The 22,078-nt window shown below is 38.2% G+C and overlaps 1 protein-coding gene across 3 annotated transcripts in view; it reads right to left on the bottom strand.

The window, feature by feature from the left end:
• Positions 1-22,078, bottom strand: part of sh2b3 (SH2B adaptor protein 3) — a 54,103-nt gene that overhangs the window by 22,570 nt on the left and 9,455 nt on the right. For 2 of the 3 annotated variants that reach the window (XM_041999804.1, XM_041999802.1), the window contains exon 2: positions 13,812-14,984. In XM_041999804.1, coding sequence (XP_041855738.1) covers positions 13,812-14,954 — 1,143 coding nt within the window. In that variant the 5' untranslated portion in view covers positions 14,955-14,984. The remainder of the gene's footprint in view (positions 1-13,811; positions 14,985-22,078) is intronic. The other variant, XM_041999803.1, reaches the window with a different exon arrangement.

Raw genomic sequence — 22,078 nt, 5'->3', positions numbered from 1 at the left:
TGTCTGAATGAAAACTTCTGCTCACGCTTTGTGGAAATGGTCACAAGCAAACCCAAACAAATTGCAGTGAAACATGAGATAACCCCTATGTCTGTGGAAGTGTCTGCGTTTGTGTACCAGCATCCTGAGACATTGTTGACAATGTAAGCCATAGGGCTCGGGGGTACTGGCAATGTAGTAGAATTTTAAAGGTTAATAACATTAAACTATGAGTGCTACAGGTATTTATATCATGTCCTTTGATAATGCAAACATTTAAACTCCCTGCAGTTGTGCTTACTCAAGCCATGACATAATAGGGCTTGGTAACACAGTGTTTGCAGGTATGTGTTGGTCTGTTTGAGTGCAGATGAATAAGGAAAAAAGAGGCCAATAGAATACTGTTGGGTGAGGGTGTTACACAGCCTGGGGGATTTCCATGCACTACTCAGCAAGGTCATGTGCACTGGCATTGTGGTTGTAGGTTGCACGTATGCAAACACATATTAGAGAGCCAGCAAAGAGGTGATGAAGGGTAAAAAAAAGTGCACATTTGCTTTAGTAATCGCCAAAAGAAGGCCATGAAGTCATGTGATGACCATTACATCTGATTTTTATTCACGTAGGCAGAGCAACACACAAACAGTGCCTGAAAAACTCTTCTGCAGAAGAAGACGGTGAACTAGAAAGAGACAAAGCAAGAGATCTGACAAACATCTTGACCACATGACTCTAACCACTCCATTTCCTTTAGATGTTTCTCTACATTTTTGTCACACTGAAACACTCACGAGCAAACACACATACATTTTTCAACCATGTGAGATAAGTTTTCCACTCTGTCTGAGAAAGTTTTCTGTTTCCATGAGACTAAAGCCAGACAAACACAAATGTGACAAATTATGCAAAGCTCTAATAAACTTTGTGTCTATACGATTTGGTCTCTGCTGCATCTTAATTTCCTCTGCTGTTCATTTTTATTTCAGCATTAACATGCATTTAGCCCCTTTTAACAGCACAGTTTTTAAGGCATGCAGGTGTATTGGTCTGTCCATTAAAATATGGTATCTTTAAATCCATTGATTCATATGTTTTTACACTCCTGACTAGATCCATAGGCAGCAGGCCATGGAAGGAAGCTCTTACATTTTTACAACCTCTTCTGGATCTCAAAGTTATTCCCATGCCTCCTGGTCCCCTACAACTTCCTTTTACTAATGTAATTCTCAAAGGAACCATAGAGGAGGTACTCAAAACAGAGGACTTAGATGTTTCAGCTGCACAACAATTTCACACTGGGCTCGGTCAAAACATTTGTGCAAACACCCTGAAAAGGAAGCTCAGTTCTGCAACATAGCACACAGCTGCATGCACCTGCTTGCACATCTCCTAGTCCTTCTAATTTTAATCCAAATTAAAGAACTTCTTCCTCAGAAGGCTGCCAGAGAAATTCATTTCATCATGGACATAAGTTTCAAGTTGAAAGTAAAGCAGGGCACACACAAAGATTATCGGGCTGTTTCTGTCCCAATTTCCCCTCTTCCTGAACAAGGACGGCAAACGCCCGATTGCCCTAAGTGTTATAAGATTTCTAAATATTTACAGGCCTCCCAGACACTGTGCAGGATGTTATGATGGTTTTAGTGAACTGCTGGCTATAATCTGTGTAGATTTTGACTGTGTAATTATTGTTGGTGATTTTAACATCCATAAAGACAACCCTCAGGACATAGGGACTGAAGGCCTGAGTAACAGTCTGGACAACTTTGGGCTGACTCAACATATAACAGAGCCCACACACACATTAAAGGACACACTAAATTTACTGATTTAAAGGGGTTTGGACTTTTTCATGGTTACTGTGTGTAAAGTGGGCCTGTCTGATCATTACTGTGTTTTCTTTGAGGGTACAATTACTGTTCACACAATTGTTTCAATAGAGGTGATCACAAAACGGTGTATAACTAATAACACGAGTGGGATGTTTAATCAGGTCTTCTCTTATAACCTGCTCTGTCAGGTAGTTCAGTCAGTGAGCTTTTCACTAGTTTTAATGCTAAAATGCTAAATATTTTTTTATGTTATTGCTCCTATTAAGGTGAAAGTTGTCTCTGGAAGGAAAAATTATCCATGGAGAAATTCCACACTGGTGAAAAATGAAAAAAGAGTGTTGGAAAACAGTGCAGATAGAGAAAAACAAATCTACAGGTTCTTTATGACATGTATAAAGAGAAACCTCACTGTAATAATTTACAACTTAGAAATGCAAGGAAGACCTATTTCTCTGACATTTTGAGCAAAAACTGTCACAATGCTCGGGCCTTATGCGCTACTGTTGACAGGTTAACAAACCCTCTTGTGTCAATAGCATCTAATCAGTAGCAAAAAGGTCTCAAAGACTCTGGAGCCAGATCTGTTACAGATTGTGAACTTTTCTTTAATTTCGGGCATCCTCCCAGAGCTTCTAAAAATAGTTGTAATCAAGCCTCTGCTAAAAAAAAGGACAATCTAGACACAAATGAACAACAGGCCAATCTCAAATCTTCTGTTTCTGGGTAAGATCATAAAAAAAAAAAAAAAAAAACGTTTTTGATCAGCTAAATGACTTCTTAACACAAAACAACTGCTGCGATGTCTTCCAGTCAGGTTTTAGACAGCACCACAGCACTAAGACTACTCTGACCAAAGTCATTAATGACATATGTTTGAACAAAGACAATGGAAAAATGTCAGTCTTAGCCTTACTGGACCTCAGTGCTGCATTTGATACAGTCGACCACAATATTTTACACACGACTGGAGAACTGGGTGGGCCTCTCTGGCACTGCACTACTCTAGTTAAAATCTTATTTAGAGAACAGAAAGTACTTTGTGTCAATAGGTAACGTTACATCTGAGCAGACAAAAATTACATGTGGAGTTCCCCAAGGTTCCATCCTGCGGCCTCTTCTGTTTAACATCTACATGCTCCCATTGGCACAGGTCATAAGGAAAAACAAAATTAGTTACCATAGCTATGCAGATGACATGAAGATATATATTACAATGTCACCATGAGACCAAGGCCCCGTAAAGGCTCTTGGTAAATGCATTGAAGAGATTAATGACTGGATGTGTCTGAACTTTCTTCAGTTAAAAACAAAACTGAGGTGATTGTGTTTAGTGCCAAAGAGAAACGATTAAAGGTCACCACAGAGCTTCAGTCTATACACCTAAAAACCACCAACCATGCTAGAAATCTGGGTGTAGTGCTGGACTCAGACCTTTACTTTGAAAAACACATTAAGGGAATTAAGGGAAAAAGTCAGCTTACTATCACCTTAAGAATATACCAAGGGTTAAAAGATCTGATGTCTCAGTAGGACCTGGAAAAAAATCAAATAGACACCTGCAGCTTATTCAGAACTCGGCTGCTCAAGTCCTCACTAAGACCAAGAAAGTGGATCACATCAGCCCAGCTCTGAGGTCTTTACACTGGCTGATTTTAAAGTTCTGCTGCTGGTCTATAAAGTTCTGAATGGTTTAGAACCAAAATACATTAGTGACCTCTTGACCCAGTATGAACCTGCCAGAACCCTGAGGTCATCTGGTTCCAGTTTCTTATCAGTTCTCAGAGTCAGAACCAGACATGGAGAAGCTGCATTCAGCTTCTATGCTCCACATGTCTGGAACAAACTCCCAAAAAGCCTCAGATCAGCTGAAAACCTGGAAAACCATGCTATAGGCGACTGAAGGTATCATTCTGACAAAGCTGCATTTTTCCATGTATTTAATTATTGCAAATAATTTATTTGAAAGCGACATGTAGTCACACAGTGAGAAAGAAAGAGATAATATGTAGAAAAAAATATGTTTTGATTAACCCTTTGTAATTACAGTGAAATGTAGTGAAATTAATAGTGAGATGCCCTGAAATTTCCAGTCATACTGACTACTACCTGAAACTACCACCATCATCCTGCTTTGTGTCAGTCCAGAGCTTCAGTCTCTGTCTAATGCAATAACATCCAAAAACAACAGGATGAACATTGGTTGTTTAATTTTTTTGGACCACCAATCCAAAACCCCAAGAAACAGATTTTTCCCCTTGAAAGCCCCATAAAATATTTTTAAGAAAATCTAAAGACAATTTTTTTGTCTTGGGCATATCGATAATCTTTGCAGCCTCTTTCCATTATGTTTTACACATTTGTCTTATGTTTGATTCCCTTCTAATCATCATCTTGTTGCACCATTATCCTTAACAAAAACCTAACAACATCCAACTGAATAAACACAACCAGCAGTCAACAAACCACCTTCTAATACAAATATCAAGTACACATTTAATTTGTTTCTCCTTTTTGCCATTTTGCTTAAATTAGCACCACTTTTACATGAAGAAAAAGCCTTTGTTTCTACTGTACTGCAACAACAACGCCGGTGAAGTTCAGTTATTCTCTCCTGCTGAGAACTGCGTGGGCAAGTCAGTTTAAGTACATAGTTTAAATATAGCTAGTATCATATCACAGGACATCAAAAAGTAAAGTTGTAAATAGTGATCAGAGAAGTCTTTGTTTTGTCTTTTGGGAACCAACATCTGAAAGGTTTTGGTTCTTTAAATCTTTTAATGTAGTTAAATGAAATACTTTCCTTGGAAATGTGTGGGTTTGAACTTGGGAAGATTTCTCCATGAGTCACAGTATTCCTGACAAGAGTAATTACTGCTGACTTGGATTAAACACTGGCTCTCTGCCTCGTCTTAAACCCTCAGCCTCTGAAAACGTTAAATTAAGTATTCTAAAATAATTTATTATGAGTATAATACCAAATTTTATGGAGAATAACCAGTTTAAAATCCACCACTAACACAAGATTCACCACCATTGAAATATATTAGTGACAGTAAAATTATTTTCTCCAGACTAATCTTTTTCAGTAGTCTGCATATCACCATTAGCTTTCTTTATGTGCTCAGTTCTTTAAAAACAATCCCTTTATGCCCATTTGTACGGGAAATCACATGCTGCCTTTGTCCAAAAGCTTTACAGTACTTTCCCGTGACTGTGTTTCCAGCACTGATGAACTCAGCCGTAACTCAACACCTCGCCTTGGCACTCTCAGTTCTACATCCAATCCTCTGAGCTATGAGGCAAAGAAAGTACAGTTAGTAGTTACCTGTGAACACTGTGTAGTACACACAGCTGTCAGTATCAGCTACAACTGGCTAAATCTAACCTGAGTCAGTCAGGTTAATCACAACTTCACTACAGACAACATTCTGTTTTTGTTTGAGCTGTCTTAGATGTGTTGAGCTTTGACAGTTTGGAGGTTGCAGCCTGTTGAAAAGTACAATAAATATTTAGTTTACTTTTATGACAAAAGTGATGAAACACACTGTTTGTGTGCATAACCTAATGAGACCCTGAAAGTAAAATGACTGGATCTAAAACGTTTAAAAATCACATTTCTGTCTTCATACAGATAATCAGTTCTAAGCTTTTGTAATTTATTTATTCAGGTCATATTATACTCCTTATCGTCCTCTAGACTCACTACAATTGAGGATGCAGCATTCACTCACTTCAGCAGGCTTAGACAAAGAAGAAGAAAAATAACCATGATGGATCATACCCAAAACAAGAAAAAATACATTAATATAATTATTTTTATTTTCCTCAGTTATCTATAAAAGTCTCCAAGCTCTCCATGTACTGCACTGTAACCCATGATGTAAAACTAGAAAGTACGGTGGATACGTTGGGACAGATCAGCTGAGGGAACCTTAGAAGCAGAGCTCCTGCAGCAGACAAGACACAAAAGTTTAAGTGATCCAGATCAATGAGCCGAAGAAGTCAAGAATACGTATTATCTAGTCATGCTCTCTCATGTTCTGTCTGTCTAGGTGGAACAAAGGGATTTGTTACATGACATTCGCACCATGTACACACATGTGGTGAACACACACTCAGTGAATATGGTGCTGAAGAATGCCGGTGCACCCACACACAGTACATGACTCAGTCACTTCAAGGCATCATTTCTAGGTTTCATGAAACTCAATCCCTGGAAAGAGGAAAAGATTTAACTTGTGGGTGAGATATGAAGCCTGTTATGATGTAAAATGAAACCATCTCTAAAGACATAATCTGTGCTCTGAGTGCTGGTGTTGGCAGAACCAAAATGTCCATCTAGATGTTCTGCACAATTATACAAATAGTTATTTCCATGATACTGGTTGTTCACCTGGCTCAACTAGTAAAATTATTCTTCACAAACATATTAGATTTCACTGAGAGCAGAATTAAATATCTGGAAGCAACTTGATATTTATTTTTTTATATTCCCACTAGGCACCAATCTGCTGACTGGTCGGAAAAATCACATATTCTCATAATAATAATATTTGACAGCCAAAGACAATGTATTTAAGTGTCTCGTTTAGTCCATCTAACAATACAACACCCAAATAGGCACTTTTTTTATTACTCTTTTTTTACATTCAATAAACAACTATTCATTTCAATCAAGTCTAGCTTAAATCCAGCTGTGAAAACCATTAATAGGTCCCTTAAAGTTGTGTCCTTCATATGATTTATGTGCAGATGCTTTCAAATCTAGATTTGTCAAATACAGCAATTAAAACAACATTTTAAAATGTCAGCAAACCGATATGTATGTAGTGGAAGGATCTCTTAAGGCTTTCTATCAGAGGAAAAGCTACAGCAAAACTTTCCAATGTTCAAACACACTAAAGTCGAGATTTCATATTGAAAAATTTTTTTTTCAATTCTTTGAGAAGCTAAATTAAATCCAATTTCTCCTAATCTTGCTGGTACACTAATAGTAATCACAGGTAAAGATAGCCATGTTTATATTCAGTTTTCATTGTTTAAATGTGACAAGATATATGATTTAATTCATTTAATTTAGATAAACTGAGCTTCAATGCCTCTTACATTTATATGTGTACAACCAGGGGGCATTTCTACAAAGCAAAATTACTTCTATTATGTCCCCTGACCCCTTGACCTTCACCTGTCCTCTTTTTTTTCTTTATTTAACTATTGTCAGTGGGTTTTTTTTTTCATGTCTCCTGCAGATGTGTTTCCCATGTCTCTCATTTGGTTTCATAGCATTTATCATTCATCTGACTGGGGCCCATGTGTTTGGAGCTTTAGTTGTGGCATGCAGCAAGAGCCAAATTAATGCTGCATGCTGCATGTGAGAGCCTGAAGTACAACAAGTAACACAGAACAGATGGACTTTAGCATCTGGTTGTTTGAAAATTATTTTCCACTGATGTTACGAACGGCTCTTACTGTCACAGAGAGAGATAAAAATTAATAATAAAATACAAGGATGTACTTTAAGACGAAATTTGGAGCACAATAGAGATGTCTAAATGTCTAACAGAGACATAAATACTCCTTGTGCCACTGATAACTTTTAGTCCGGTTAATTAAGAGCGGCATTTTCTAAGGAGGCGGAATACTGTGAGTTTTAATCTAATTTATTATGATGGATAAGACACTGCATGACTAATTAAATTGATTTTATTACCAACATACATAAAAAAAGTGTGAGAATTTACAGCAAAAGCACTAACACAGACTCCCAGAGCAACATGACACACAGTCTAGGCACATTCACACACAAGCTTGAAATGAAAGCATGTGGGAAAGATTAGTGCTAGTAGAGCTGGAACAAACACATGCAAAATCACAAACACAGCTGAAATGAGATGAGAGGGGTATGATTAAGATGAGGGCTGCAGGAGGTCTGAGGAAGCATATCAGACTGAAGCAGTCTGTGGGAAGTTGCTCTGGAAGACAAAATGCCACAATTTTCCTAGAAAATGCTAACCTCGGTGAAAGCAGAAGCAGGACTCACTGTGTGGAGGACAGTAAAAGATACTAGCTCCTACACAAAGAAAAATGCACATTAAATGAGCAACATGACAGAACTGAAAACACCAAATAAATATCTGGGGTGAACAGTTTGAGTCAAGGTGTTAGTTTTTGTCCACATAAAAGCCAACATTAAAGACTGAATCGGGATTAAAAATATCGGCATTAAGTCTCAGACGCCACCAAGCACGTTGTGGAGACTTGTGAACTTTTCAGCTGACCAGACAAGATTCCCTTCCGTAATTAAAAAAAGAGTCGTCTCCACTATGTGACCGTCCAAAAAAACAACCCACACAACCTGCCTGTTTAGCTAGAACGTATTAGAAGTATCATGGTATTATTAAAGCCTGGTTTCACATTCAGGTGAAGAGTGAAGAGTGTTAAATTACCTCAACGATTTCACTTCTATGTCAATAATTAACAACTTTTATTTCTTTATATCAGCCTGTTTTGATTTTGTACCATCACTTAAATTACACCCTCACAGCTTTTATTTTATGACTTGGTTATGTCTTACAGACTGCAAAGAGAAAGACAAAGCAAAGACGCTGAGTGGGAGCTATCTGACATCAAAATTTACTGACAGCTGTTTTCAGTAAATTTATTTTCACTTCTTTTCTTCTGAGAAATAGGAAGTTGATGTAAAATGTTCATGCTTTAGGTCACTGCAACATTTTTATCTCAACTGAACAGCTCAAATGTGCATTTACACTGACATTAGCAGTGCAGCAAAATCTTGGCTTGAATTTCCAAGTAGGGTGATGCAAACAAGTAAAATCCCCCTTCCAAATCTGCTGAGGTGTGATAATGATGATTCATCTTATTTTCATCTAGAACCTATAGCAATATGTACTTAATACTGGAGAAACTTGTCTTCTTTTTTTATTTATTTCCTTTTAAATGCATTGTTATTTTAGGTCGAATAGAATAGAATAGAATAGAATACCTTTATTGTCCGACCCAGACAGGACATTTGTCTTTGGTTTTACCAACAGCAATAGAAGCAAAAAATGAAACATATGCTTATAACTCAGATGATGCAGAAGTGAAACTGCCCTCAGTTTTCAATAAAATTCCAGGACAAAACACATATTACAATTTTCAGGTAATGATAAAGTAATGTGTTGCTTAAAAATCTGACAGGAGATTATCTTGCAAGGTTGTTGCTTTTTCAAGCTCATACGAAGGAACTTGCAGCTGCGCTTTCACTGCTGCTTTCTCACGAAAAGGCATTATCAGTTTCCATGCAGCTTGCTTTTGTGCTCAATGAGTTTACTAATGTTTCTCACACACAGACACAAACATTTAGAGATAGAAATAAAAATACATGCAGGAAGCACTACCCATGGATTCTTATTTCCGTCCAGCCGCATGAGCATGCACGCTCACGCTTACAAAAAAGTCCACGTGAGTGAAAACCGAAATTTACATTCACAAAACAAAACAAAAAAAACAGCATCTTCTATTAGCCTGATATACACATAACTTTTTTTCAGAGTGTGAAACGCATGTCCCCTTTACGTGTATGTGAAAACATGAGCATGCTGCTCCTCAGCTCTCCTTCCTTTTAAGGCCATTTACAAGACCTTATCTATCTGCCCTGCCAAGATTAAACACACACACACACACACACACACACACACACACACACACACACACACACACACACACACACACACACACACAAAAGAGAGGGAGTGCACTCAGAGCATCAATGCAGTTGGCTAACTAAAGCAGCGCTGCAAAGAGCCTGTCGAATTCTGCCAATGGTTTTCCATTCTGCACAAACGTGCATCCACACAGACACACACTCTCACAAATCCTGGCTCTGTCATCATCTGAATTACCTCACACACGGTTAAGACTGCAGCTGCCTGAGGGGTTGAGGGCTCCTAAATATAAAACACTCAAAACACACACGCACGAAAATGTCGTCTTCTATGGACACCTCCTTGCAAATACCACAAGAAGGATGAAATATGCTCACGAGGCAGCATTCAAACAATCTACTTTGATTACTGGTTTAGGGGGACTGGGTGTGCAAGCACATGCTGCCTTGCAGCTGGCCCCATCTGGTTATTCTGCAGTATTTAATGTCATGTAGGGAACCATGCAAGAAAAAAAAAGAAAAAAAAAAGAAAAAAAAAAAAAGCATCCTGCTGCTCTGTGATGAGATTCAGCAAACTTAGAGGGAGGAAATTGGTTTCTATCTTTAAAATATGCAAGCTATTTAAATAAAATTTACTAAAAGTCTTTTTTTTCCATGTATCCTAAATGTAAAATAAATGTATTGATAATAAGATTTAAAAAATAAGTTGTGACTGGCTTAAGCAAACCCCAAACAAACAGGAAATAGTGTGGGAGGTACATTGACACACCATAAGGTAAAAGAAGGCATCAGTTGTTGCAGATTTGAATCTTTAGGATTCAAGCTTCTTCATTTAAGTTAAAGAGCAAACAACCATTAAATAAATGGATTTATTACAGTCACATTTCTATACTGCATGCAAGACATGATGCTCTGATTACTTTTTTTTTTGGCTAAACTTTGATTAGAATAGATCACAGTACACTCTGTCACTGCAAATGAAAAATAAATCAAACATAAGAGGCAAGGGCGTGATGAAAACCACCTGAATAACAAGCTGTTTTCTGAGGCCAAGCTTAAATGTCATTGCAGCTTTTGTCTTGTCATGTGGAAAACGATGCACCTAAAGAAGACTCTAAGATGTACTAAAATACTATTTATTAAAAAAAAAAAACAAAAAAAAAAAAACAAAGCAAGCACTGGCAGAGAAAAAAGACCATTTTAAAAAGGAGGGGGGGAAAGCCCCTGCGACTGAAACAGCTGGAAACAGGAAATTACTTTGAGTCTTTATGTGTGTGCTTGTGTTTGTGTTGATTTAGAGAATGTTGCACTGCTTGGCAAACTTACATTAACAAACTCTTTAAAGGTTTCTGTGGGTTTCCATCTTATTGACACAAACAGATCTGCAGACTTATCTCATACAGATATGAAACACAAGATGAGGAACCTGCCAGATGTTAAATGGCTCAGTGGTGTGCACAGTTCTGGGAAGGAAAAACCATTCTGAGAAACACAGAGTCCTGTGAAGCAGAGTCCTGTGACAGTTTGCAACATCTGCACTGAGAACAGCACTGACAGAGAAAAATGTCAGATACTGATTATGAAACTTGCATGCGGTGTGGTGTTGAACATCTGCTTGTTACACCTAAAATAAGTCTATAGTTGGAAATCTAGCAGATTACAAATATATCAGTGCAAAATCAAACAAGCTGCACCAAAAACTTTGCTCTAAAGGCAAGAAGTCAAACACTTCCTCACCTACAGACACACCCTGAAGGAGTAGTAAACCTTTTTGGAGATAAAGTTACTTCCTTTACTATTAGGTGTTATAATTCTCAGCAGTATTGAGGATTTAGATTGTGTTTACAGTTTACCTAAAATACCATGCAACGGTACCTAGTGGTAGGCTATGCAGAGTCTTAAGGCCGATTTCTATCCATGCTTTTATCAGCTCCAGATCAGATGCACATTATGTTGGAGTCTCCAAATCGTCCCTCAGATGCCTCCAACTTGTGCAGAACACTGCAGCTCGTTTTTTAACAAACACGTTCACATGGGAACACATCACTTCGGTTCTGCAGCCGCTCCATTGGCTTCCCGTTTCTTTTAGAATTGATTTTAAGATTGTATTTTTTGTTTTTAAAGCTCCCGTCCTACTTAACTGACATGCTTCTTTTCGGAAACCAAACAGAACTCTGAGGTCTTCTACCCAACATTTGCTCGAGGTCCCGAAAGCCAAGAACAAACACTGGGGTGACTGGGCGTTCTCTGTGGCTGGGCCCAGGCTCTGGAACAGACTTCCCTCCCTCCGATACGTGCATTTTAACTGACCTGGGGCATTTTAAGTCTAGGCTGAAAACTCATTTATACAGACTGGCTTTTAATACTTAGAAATATTGTGAAATGTTCTTTAATTTCATTGTATTTTACTTGTACTTTTTATTTTTATTGCATTTAAACTGGTTTTATTGGAAAGCACTTTGATCACCTCTGTGTGTTGTAAAGCGCTATATAAATAAAATTGATTGATTGATTGACGCTGAATGCAGAAAGCGAATACACAGACGGACGGATAGTTTCGTCCGTCTCCTGCATTGGTTATGCAATATAATATTGATATAAAATATAAAAGATACTGAAAAGAACTTAGGTGGTCCATTACCGCCGCCAAACGATGTGTGAAGCTGACGTTGGCTCTCGGGAAAGAAGTCTGAAATTAGCTCTGCCCACTAGTGGAGGAATTGACTTAACAACCATGGCAATGCGGAATGCGATGTATGACAACATTTGAAATGGATATCCCTATTTACGTACATAAGGGAGCATAAATGGGCCTTCAGGCTCCGTTCACATCAGAGTAGTTTGCTAGTCGGTACGAATTGGGACTTGGTTGAGTTGGGGGGGTGCAACATTCTTCCGAACAGAGCGAATCAGACCTTTTAAATAAAGTGTTCCATTACCCGCCAGAGGTGGCGCTGCATCAATAATTACTGAAGGAGGAGACTACAGACACAATAAAGATGGTAATCTGTACTATAATCAATCGATTTATGCAGTACAACTTGTTTCTACCACATAGCAGCAAAATATGAAGCTGCATCAGATCCTAGCAGTCTTAAATTTAATATTTCAATCAGAACTTTCACCACGTCCTTCCACGCCCAAACACAAGCCATTTCTCCTGTTTAGAGCCGCCCATCATCCCACACATGTGCATGTTTTGGTTGTGTTTAACCACAATGCCGTGCACTAAACCCACAATGCACTCTGCTTTAGTTCGCTTTCTGTATCTGGTCCTCTTTGTAGACAGATTTGTAGACAGACCAAGTCCGTTTCTTTGGTCCAAATCAGAGTTTGTAATGCATTCACAATTCCCCTAACAAAGTGAATTTTCTGAGCAAACGGACTAGGTGTGATGTGAATGCACCCTTAATCACCAACCAGAAATAAAACAAACCAAAAGGAAGACGACAAACAAATACAAATGCCTGAGAAAATTCTATTAATTAATTTAAAGCAATTAGCTTTTATTGATTATGTTGAAACCTTCATGTCTGTGAGTAATGGCCATGTCTAATCTGTAGAGGCACAAACAGAAGATTGATCATGAGAGCAGCGTGTTCACTGTGTCAGTATTTTTTCCACAGAAGATGGTGGAATGCAACTTTACACAGTAAACCAACTTTCCCCATCATCAATACAAGATATTAGTGAAACATTAATGTTTATTGGATTTTGGACAGAAATAAATTTTGGGACATTGCATAAGTTCACCAAAGAAAAGATGAGCCATAGTCAGAGCTAAAGGTGGTCCAATAGTATAGAGATATTAGTGTGTGACTTTTCTTTTGCTGAGCAGTGTATTTCACTTCATTTCAAAGCTGATTTCCCCTGTCAAAACCTTTCATTCACTCAAGATATTCCCACATCTATCTATCTATCTATCTATCTATCTATCTATCTATCTATCTATCTATCTATCTATCTATCTATCTATATAGCAATGACTGAAAGAAAAATAATTTACACCTAATAACCCCTGACCCATTACTTTTTAGTTCCATGAAGCATGCAAAGTTATTTACACAAATTCAATTTTGCTTAGAAAATATGATTCATATGAGGATATTTTCCAGTGGCTTTTCATTACTTAATCCAGGAAGGAAGAAGTACATCGATGTCCACTGAAATGGTTGTTAAGATGTACCGACTTACTATGTGGAACTAGCATCATAAATCTTTTTAAATTGGCCTGGAAATGTATTTGTAACATTTTTTAAATGTAAAAAACACATAGAAAAGTCTAACGACAAGAATTTACTAACATAAATGTGTACATGAGCATATATTTCTACCTTTGGAGGGTCGTAGAGCTCCAACTGGTACCTTTCGCTTCCACCTCGTCCTCCTCCACTTTGAGCGTCTCTGATCCTCCTGACCAGCAGGCGGCAGCGCTGCCAGTGGGGCTGAGAGTCTGATATAGTGTCATCCACCAGCAAGTACTTAAGTTGTCCCTCCTTACAGCAGCCACTCACATCTGACCTCCTCTGCCTCATGCTTCTGTGAATCCGACGGAAACGGTCAAGCCACACAGAGACCACTCCGGGCCGATGTAAAGGGGTTAGGGGCGTGGCTTCAGAGTTCTGACAAGAAGAGGAGTGAGAGGAAGAGGAGGATGACGACCCTTCCTCATTTGTGGAGGAAATTCCCCCTACTCTATCACCACTGTTTGAGGGATTGTTGTTGTTGCTGGTGGGGTTGCTAGGAGACAGATCCTGGGATGAGCGGGGACCGGAGATCGGACGTTTATTTAAAAGCCGTCTTACTGTCTGTTGGATCTGGCTAACAGCAAAATGTGTGACATCAGCTTGTCCAGGGCTGGAGGCTGAGGAGTCAGAGGAGTACCGCTCAGTCACTTGATTAGGATCAGTACCAGAGATCTCCTCGTTGCTATGGCTACAAATCAGCGGTGACGCACCGCCAATGGTACGAGACCCTGAAAAGGAAGTTCCTGCAGCACATCTCAATGGCTGCTCCTGCTCTCGGCTTACCACCACGGATTCTTTTGGGGCCACCGATAACAGAGCAGCTCCTCCACTTGGTCGACCTGCCTCTCGATAGTCCTGCGTCCCAGATGCAATCCGCAATCGACTAATCATAGCATGTGATGGAAGAGGGGAGGCCATTGGAGATGTGGGTGATGCACTTCCAGATGCAGTGGAGCATATGTTCTGGCTGAGCGGAGTGCCATCTTTGTCGACCTCACAGCAAAAATGCTGCTGAAAAAGGTCAGTGAATTGCTTGGAAAAGGCTTCTGGTGGGACCACGTCATGTTGTGGCCGTTCTCTGGCAAAGCTTCGGTAATGTCCGGCCAGCTGCCGGGCTGCAGAGATGGCATGCAGCTCGCAGAACTCCCTCCAGCCTCTTGGGGGCGCTGCTACACTCAGACCTCTTCCCGCTGAAGTGGTGTTGGCTGGATGGATAGTGTTACCATTCATTGCAGTAACCACGCTGGCTGAGAATCACTGCTGCAAGATAAAAAAAGTTGAAAAAAAAGAGGAAAAGAAAATGGTTTATTGGTCAGTAGACTAGGGCCAATTAAAATGCAGATGAAGTTACAAAAAAATAAAAGAAGATATACAGAAATGTTATTAGATCGATACAATGTGGAGTTTTGTGCTCTAAATATGGAAATGCAAAATAATCAAGAATATTTATTTTAACTACTCCAGTGTTCAAAACAGATCAAACGCTGAGAATGGACAGTCTGATTTTATCAAAGCTCAACCTTAAACTGCACAAACTGGATTATATGGGCCTGCAAAAAATCTCTGGCAATCACCCCTTCCTACAGTGTGTTCAAAGATAAGGACAACCACAGTTCACTTACAGAACAAAGAATATCTAGTCAATGTGGGAAACCTCTCAACTGAATAGGCAAAACTGTTGCATGTGCACATGCTTAGGGAATTATACTGAACAGTTATGGTTGATAAAATGAGGAGAGAAAATTAGGAGATTTCATGATGATTAAATCTGTTCCAAACTCAACTCATATTTGGCATGAAGTGTTTGAAATGAATGGCGACAGCAAAAAGTCAGACCGTGAATGAGGACCTCACTGAGGAAGTACAGTTAGAAAATTTCTCAATCAGCCACACAGCGTGCACGGCCATCTGTTTGTGGAGTTAAATGTGACCCATTTCAATGTTCCTTCTGCTTTTTTTTCCTTCTAAAATGTCAATGATGGCATAAGACAGGAAACATTATAAACTGAGAATTAAGAAGATCAGGTTAACTCAAACCTGATAAGTTTTTTTAAATCATTTGGACCATTTTTTTAGAGCAGACTTAAAAATGTGTTAAAGCAACTGTGCCTCTTGGTGTTATTTTTCTTTTAACTATTGAGGTTGTGATACAGTGTGCCTACTGGTTATTCCCTATTATGCTTTGTTTCACTTCCCTGCCTTTTGCTTCTGCACAGTGATACAAGTGTAGGCTGATGGGTTAGGCTAAAATAAAAGCTAACAAAAAATAGCCAAACAGCCTATAAAATAAACTGTAACCCAACATTATCCATTATGCATCAACAGTAATAGTATTAGCTGTTCTTATATAAAGACATTTAATATGAATGTGTCAATTCTCATGTAACAATGGTGGATCAATGGTATGGAGCACAGATTAAAACTGAAAGAGTTGAGGATTATTGAGCATTTCGGCGGTCAAATGGCTCATAATAATAATAAAAAAAAATCAATCTTCCAAATTAGTATGCATTACTCATGTCGAAAGCATTACGAATGTATTAAATCTATCGTCCATGTAAACATGCCAGCTGGAATCTCAGATCTGAGTGATTTTATTTGGGTAGATGAAATATTTGTCTTTGAAAATGTAGCTAATGAATGAATGGCTGCTTTCTGCAATCTCCTGCTTTTAGGTAAAGAAAAGACTCCATAAAATAAACCATTAAAAGTAGATGCAACTTTAACCGTACCATTTTTTTTTTACTTCTAAGTATCACATCCGTAGTGAAAAATTTTGTTATTTACTCCATATATCACCATTTGCTGATATGCTGCAGATAAAATATAGATACAGGTATTTTTGTTTGTTGTTAAGGTCCTTTATGCAACAACTTTACATTTTTTTAGGAATTTCAGGTTAAAGAATAAACCTTAAATACTAAGATGAACATTTGAAAAAGACTTAGAGACAATAATTAAGAATGCTTTGTATAACCAAGGTAAGTGTAACTAAACTAAGGTCTCCTCAAAATGAAATTTCAGGAGAACTTTAAGAAAAATCTTGACTTCAGGTCTTTTTCACAGGTGGCCCTTGACTTTTAAATGAACATACAACAAGCGTGTTCGCAATGTTTTGTAATATATATTATCTGATTAGAAACTGCTGAGTTTTGCAGTTGCTCTGGTTACACTAGATGATTATATTAGTTGACTTTTGCAAGAAAAAAAGTATTTCATCACTGAAAGACTTACTCAAAGGAAAACATAAATGTCTTTAGGGCCTTAAAATTTTTAAAGACACAAAATGTAACAATTACAGCTTCATTCTTTACTGCTGCATGCCTGCCTCCAATAATAAGATGCTAAAATATGAACACCATCATTCTTAAAACAGCACTAGTATTAAGAAGGATTTATCATTCTCAAACTTCATTACGTGACTACAGTACATACCAACTTCCTCCAGAGCAGCAGAGAAGGATCTATTCTAAATACCGGAAGTATTAACGTGTGTGTTTGTGTGTGTGTGTGTGTGCGCGTGTGGGTGTGGATACAAGTATGTGGGTTGGTGTGGGGGGAGTCAAATAGTGTGGTCCAACAGATCACAGAAAACCACAAGAAGTAGGAGGGGGGTGGGGATGGGGAGGGGGGTTGTTGTGGTCGAGCAAAACATGGAGCAGTGTGTCTCGTTATCTCATGGTTAACATCTCTCTCCATGACCTGAGCAACGAGATTCAGAGATGAAAACGGGTAAAGTCTTGGGATCATGGTCTTCTCAGTAAAGCATGTAAATTTTTCTTGGGTATCGTCAAACATACCAGGGGACACATACGTCAATGAGGCTGTGAAAACTTGGCATCATGAAATATTGCGTCACTCTAGTTCCTGGATGTGTCCTGTCACAACAACTAATTCCCTTCCTGTACTTCTCAGAGCATGTTCAGCGCATGCCCCCTTGTGCCCCTCCAGCTGGCCCCCCCAGAAGCATGTTTCTATCTGCCTGGCCAGCCCAGCAATGACTCAGCATTGACTGAACACACGCATACACACACACATATTCAGATACACACTTCCTCTCTGCATATACCTCTGGGGGCTTGGCTGTCTGCGTTCCCAGGGTTTTCCTTTTCTTTTCATCCTCTTTGTCCCCTTGTATGAGGTTCTCCAGATGTGTGTGGATTCATGCTTACTTTACTTTTACCTCAATTGAGGGCCAAAAGGAAAACAAAAAAAAGCTAACACAGTTTTGTATCTCCTTTTCTGCTCTTATCCAGGATCTCTAACCTCAGCATAATGTTTTGTTATTTTACTATTGTTTCACTAGACAGCATTCAGCTGAGACGACAAGAGAAAAGTTCAAACACACAAAGCTGAAAATGGAAAACATTCTGCACTCCTGCTTTTCTTTCTCTCTCACCGACTCTTCATCTACAATACCCACATTCCTCTCTGTGAAGAACTCAATCTAGCACACTGCCATTTTCATCTCCTTCCAATGCATTACAGGAATCTGGCACAGCTTTTCCCGCACGACTGACACCACAAGCAGCCAGAGAAAGCGCTGCACCGAGTAATTTTGGACAAGTAGCAAATGTTAACATCAGCTGCCACTCTTCAGTCAAGAAGAAGAGGAAACGAAAAAGTCCTACAAACCAAATGATACAGTGTGTGTGACTATTAAAGTAATAATGCTGTCGTTTAAAAGAGAAAACATACGGTGAGATCCGCAATACCAAGAAGTCTTTGCCTTTACTCTTATGGTTAGAGCTCAGACAAAAAGGCTGTCAGGAAAGCAGCTGGTGACATTTTCAGAAATAGTACAAGTTCTTATTCTGAGCCACTGACATAAGGTTAAACCAAAAAAATCAATTGGTAAATTTGGATACAAACTTTTATTTTATTGTTTATGTGAAACAATAAATTTGAATGTGCAACTTTTAAGTAACGATAATTTACGAGACTTAACTCTTAAACTAGGTCACAAAAACAAATCTATTCCCTCATGAGCAACAGAAATGCCTTTATTTTTTAATTGTAAATAGCCAACAGTTGATTTTAATCAAGCAACAGGATGTGTGAAACACACAGGTTGATCATGTAAGCATGAGTAACCTCATGACACATGTCAGCTTGCTGAGCTACATTGTTAAACAACCTTGAACCAACCACAGGACATATTGGGGAAATTAACATGTGATGAGGTGGTACGTAATTGCATCTAAATTCCTTAAATGGAAGAGTTAGTAATATATGGCTGCAGAACGGCCTATTGGGGACAGAGCCAAATGCAATTTCCATGCAACTGGTGGAGCCTCTGAAATGCACACAGCCAATTCAGACATGACCACTGAGCAAATAAATACTTCAAAAGGAAAGAGGAAGGGAAAGATGGCATGCACTTTAGTGTTAAACCAATAAATGAAAATCTACAAAGACTGGGTCTTATACAACACAAATAATTATCAGTGCTTCTGGTGGAAGCCCGACTTCAGGGAGGTCCTATTTATATCTCAAGAGCCTGGTATCAGCTCTCACACATTACTGTGTGCTCCCTGTTGTCCCCAAATGGGAACAACTTGTTTGATGCAGTGGACACAAACATTTGGTCTCTGAGTTTTCAGGTTGTGTATTTGTAGCAAGAAGCAAGAATCGAATAGCTTATACTTATAGATGCAATACTTCTAATGACCACCAGATGCTGGATGGACTGAATAAATTCAGGCTAGTAGAAACAATGATAGAAATGGGAAATTTTAGTATGCCATTTAAATATACACAGTATAAAACCATTTATCTATACAGCTATAGAAAGCTTTAATAATAAAAACTCAGAGATAAATAGTTTATTTAGCTAAAAGGACAAACATTTCATGATATTTGCATTTCCAGAGACAAATTTAGCTTCTTTCCTTTGTCTTTTATGTTCTTAAACACCTTGATGTCTATGAACACATAAAGTCTTTCATGTATTTAATCTACCATGATGGTGATTAACAAGTAAATCAATAATAAAATCAAAATATAACTTTCATTTAATCCAATTGCAAAGTAATTACCACAAGGTCAAAGACTTAGACGGATTAAAAAGTGAGAAGAATATTGTAATTTTGTTACAGTAAATGAGTGCTTTTAAAGGAATATTTCAAGGGTTTGTTTTGCTGTTTGGTTTGAAGTGGAGCTGTGTGGACTACTTATGAGTATTAAGCATGCTGAGCAAGCTTTCACTCAGGGTGATGTTAGTGACAACAAAGCTACCAGTTCAACTGAAGCACCCAGTCTGGATAAGCATTAGAAGGAATGGAAAACAAATCTATACATATTAATGTGTCTTTAAATCTGAATATCTAAATAGTGCTGTTTTAAGTTTGGAAAAGTCCAAAAACAGCCAAGTTGAAAAAATAAATCCAACTGAAACATACAACCAGTCTTGAGAAACATCTTAGAATCTAAACATCTATTAATTACCAAATGATAAAATCATAAAACTAAAGAAGCTAATTGTGTGTTGTCCTGTTTTATGACAGACCATGATCTGCTTCCTTGAACCTTCATTCAACCTGAACTGAAGTCAGAGCTCCTCTTTGATCACCTGCATTAGAGCTTCATCAAAGCAACAGGTTGGCTGTTCTGGGTGAACTTCGTAGAACTGAACAATTAAACGGGATATCACCCTGGAGCTTGACAACCACAAAGGATTTTAATCCTGTAGCTGTTTTATCTTTTAACTCTGATTAAAGGAAAGTTTATTACAAAGTCAATGCATTTTATTAAGTGTTAAGGGCTTTAATGCAGAAGTTAGGCTCTGCAGATAACTTGCTAAATAAGTTTAAATAAAAAACGAAGATAAACATACTGTAAGGGGTTGGGTAATTTTACAGAACATAATCAAGCTTGCAGCCAACACGAAATTATAGAGTACTATAGTTACCGGATTAATTCAAGCCCAGGGCCACACATTAAATTCACCTGCAGTGAAACATGGATAAAATCAAAAACTTTTTGTCACTAATCTGTATTTGTGGCTGAATATTTCGGTGATATGCTGATTAGGGTAGAAAGGTTTGCAAGTCAGAAAGTCAAAGTATATACCTGGGCATATTTTGGATTTTATTAACTTAATGAAAACAAGAAATACATAAGATGTAAGCAGTGTATAAAACCTTTAATTGCATGAACTTTAATAGTAAAGAATCTCTGGATTTATTTGGTCATATACACATGTAGGTTTTGCATGCTACTGAATAACAAAAGCCTGACATAAGACCTCATCTTCACATTACAGAAAATGTGGTACCTGAAGTCTACAGCCAACCAAAAACCTAGAAGGACGGCATGAATAAAGCTAGTCTAGTAGCCCTTCAATAGAAACTATTGGCTACGCTGCCTGTCGTGGTGACTGTAAAATGAGTAAAAGTTACTTCAGACACTGGCAGCTTTCTCCAAGGGTTTGCCTGACTTAACATCAGGGTCTGTGTTATAAGGCTGGGTGCAGGGGTATCCATTCTATCCCAGCCTACCGCTTGTTACCATTAGCACAACACTGCTTAGGCTGCCCATTGCATGCTTTCAGATAACTACAAATAGGACAATCAACTACCCTATCCAAAATATGGGTAATTGACAGATTATATATATATATATATATATATATATATATATATGTATGTGTGTGTGTGTGTATATATCTATGTATTTATATACTGATACATGTACAGAAATATCACCTGTTAAGGCAATCCCCACCGGGTAAATTCTGTCACCACAACAAGTTTACTAGTACCACAGGATGAATTTTTCCCTGCCCTACTCAATTTCCCAACTAACATTTTAAAATTTGTTTTTACCAACCACAAAAACAAGCCTGCTTAGTACACTTAAAATGACTGCAGTCTGGCACATTCTCCATACACAGATACTGTAACTACTATGTATCTCTGTACAAATCTTCATATATGAAGTAGACACTGCCAAACCCAGACTAACACCAGGTGTTTGCTTTTGACTCAACTGTGTAAACTGATGTGACTTAGGTTTAATTTGATACTATAAAATATATATTTTACCTTTATTAATCAGCTCATTTGTGAGGCACTTTGAGTTACCAATATGCATGAATTAGGGGGTAAACAAATGTTTCCTGTTGGGTATGTACAACTCATCTGAGCATGTGTGTACAAGAACACCTCAATGCACAAAATAGGATGTGATCCTAATTGAGCTTATTCATTAGTTAAATGCAATTTACAACAAGCCACATCCGTCTGACCTTTTTATAGCTCTGACCTTGTAGAGAATCAGCCGGATCCAATCTATTACGGATGACTCAATTAATCTGCGTGGCATCAAGGCTCACTGAGACATCAAACACTCCA

The sequence above is a fragment of the Melanotaenia boesemani genome, chromosome 11 (genome assembly GCF_017639745.1).
Source record: "Melanotaenia boesemani isolate fMelBoe1 chromosome 11, fMelBoe1.pri, whole genome shotgun sequence".
NCBI lineage: Eukaryota > Metazoa > Chordata > Actinopteri > Atheriniformes > Melanotaeniidae > Melanotaenia > Melanotaenia boesemani.
Note: the sequence above shows the minus strand (reverse complement) of the source record. Positions and strands in the feature narration are given on the sequence as shown.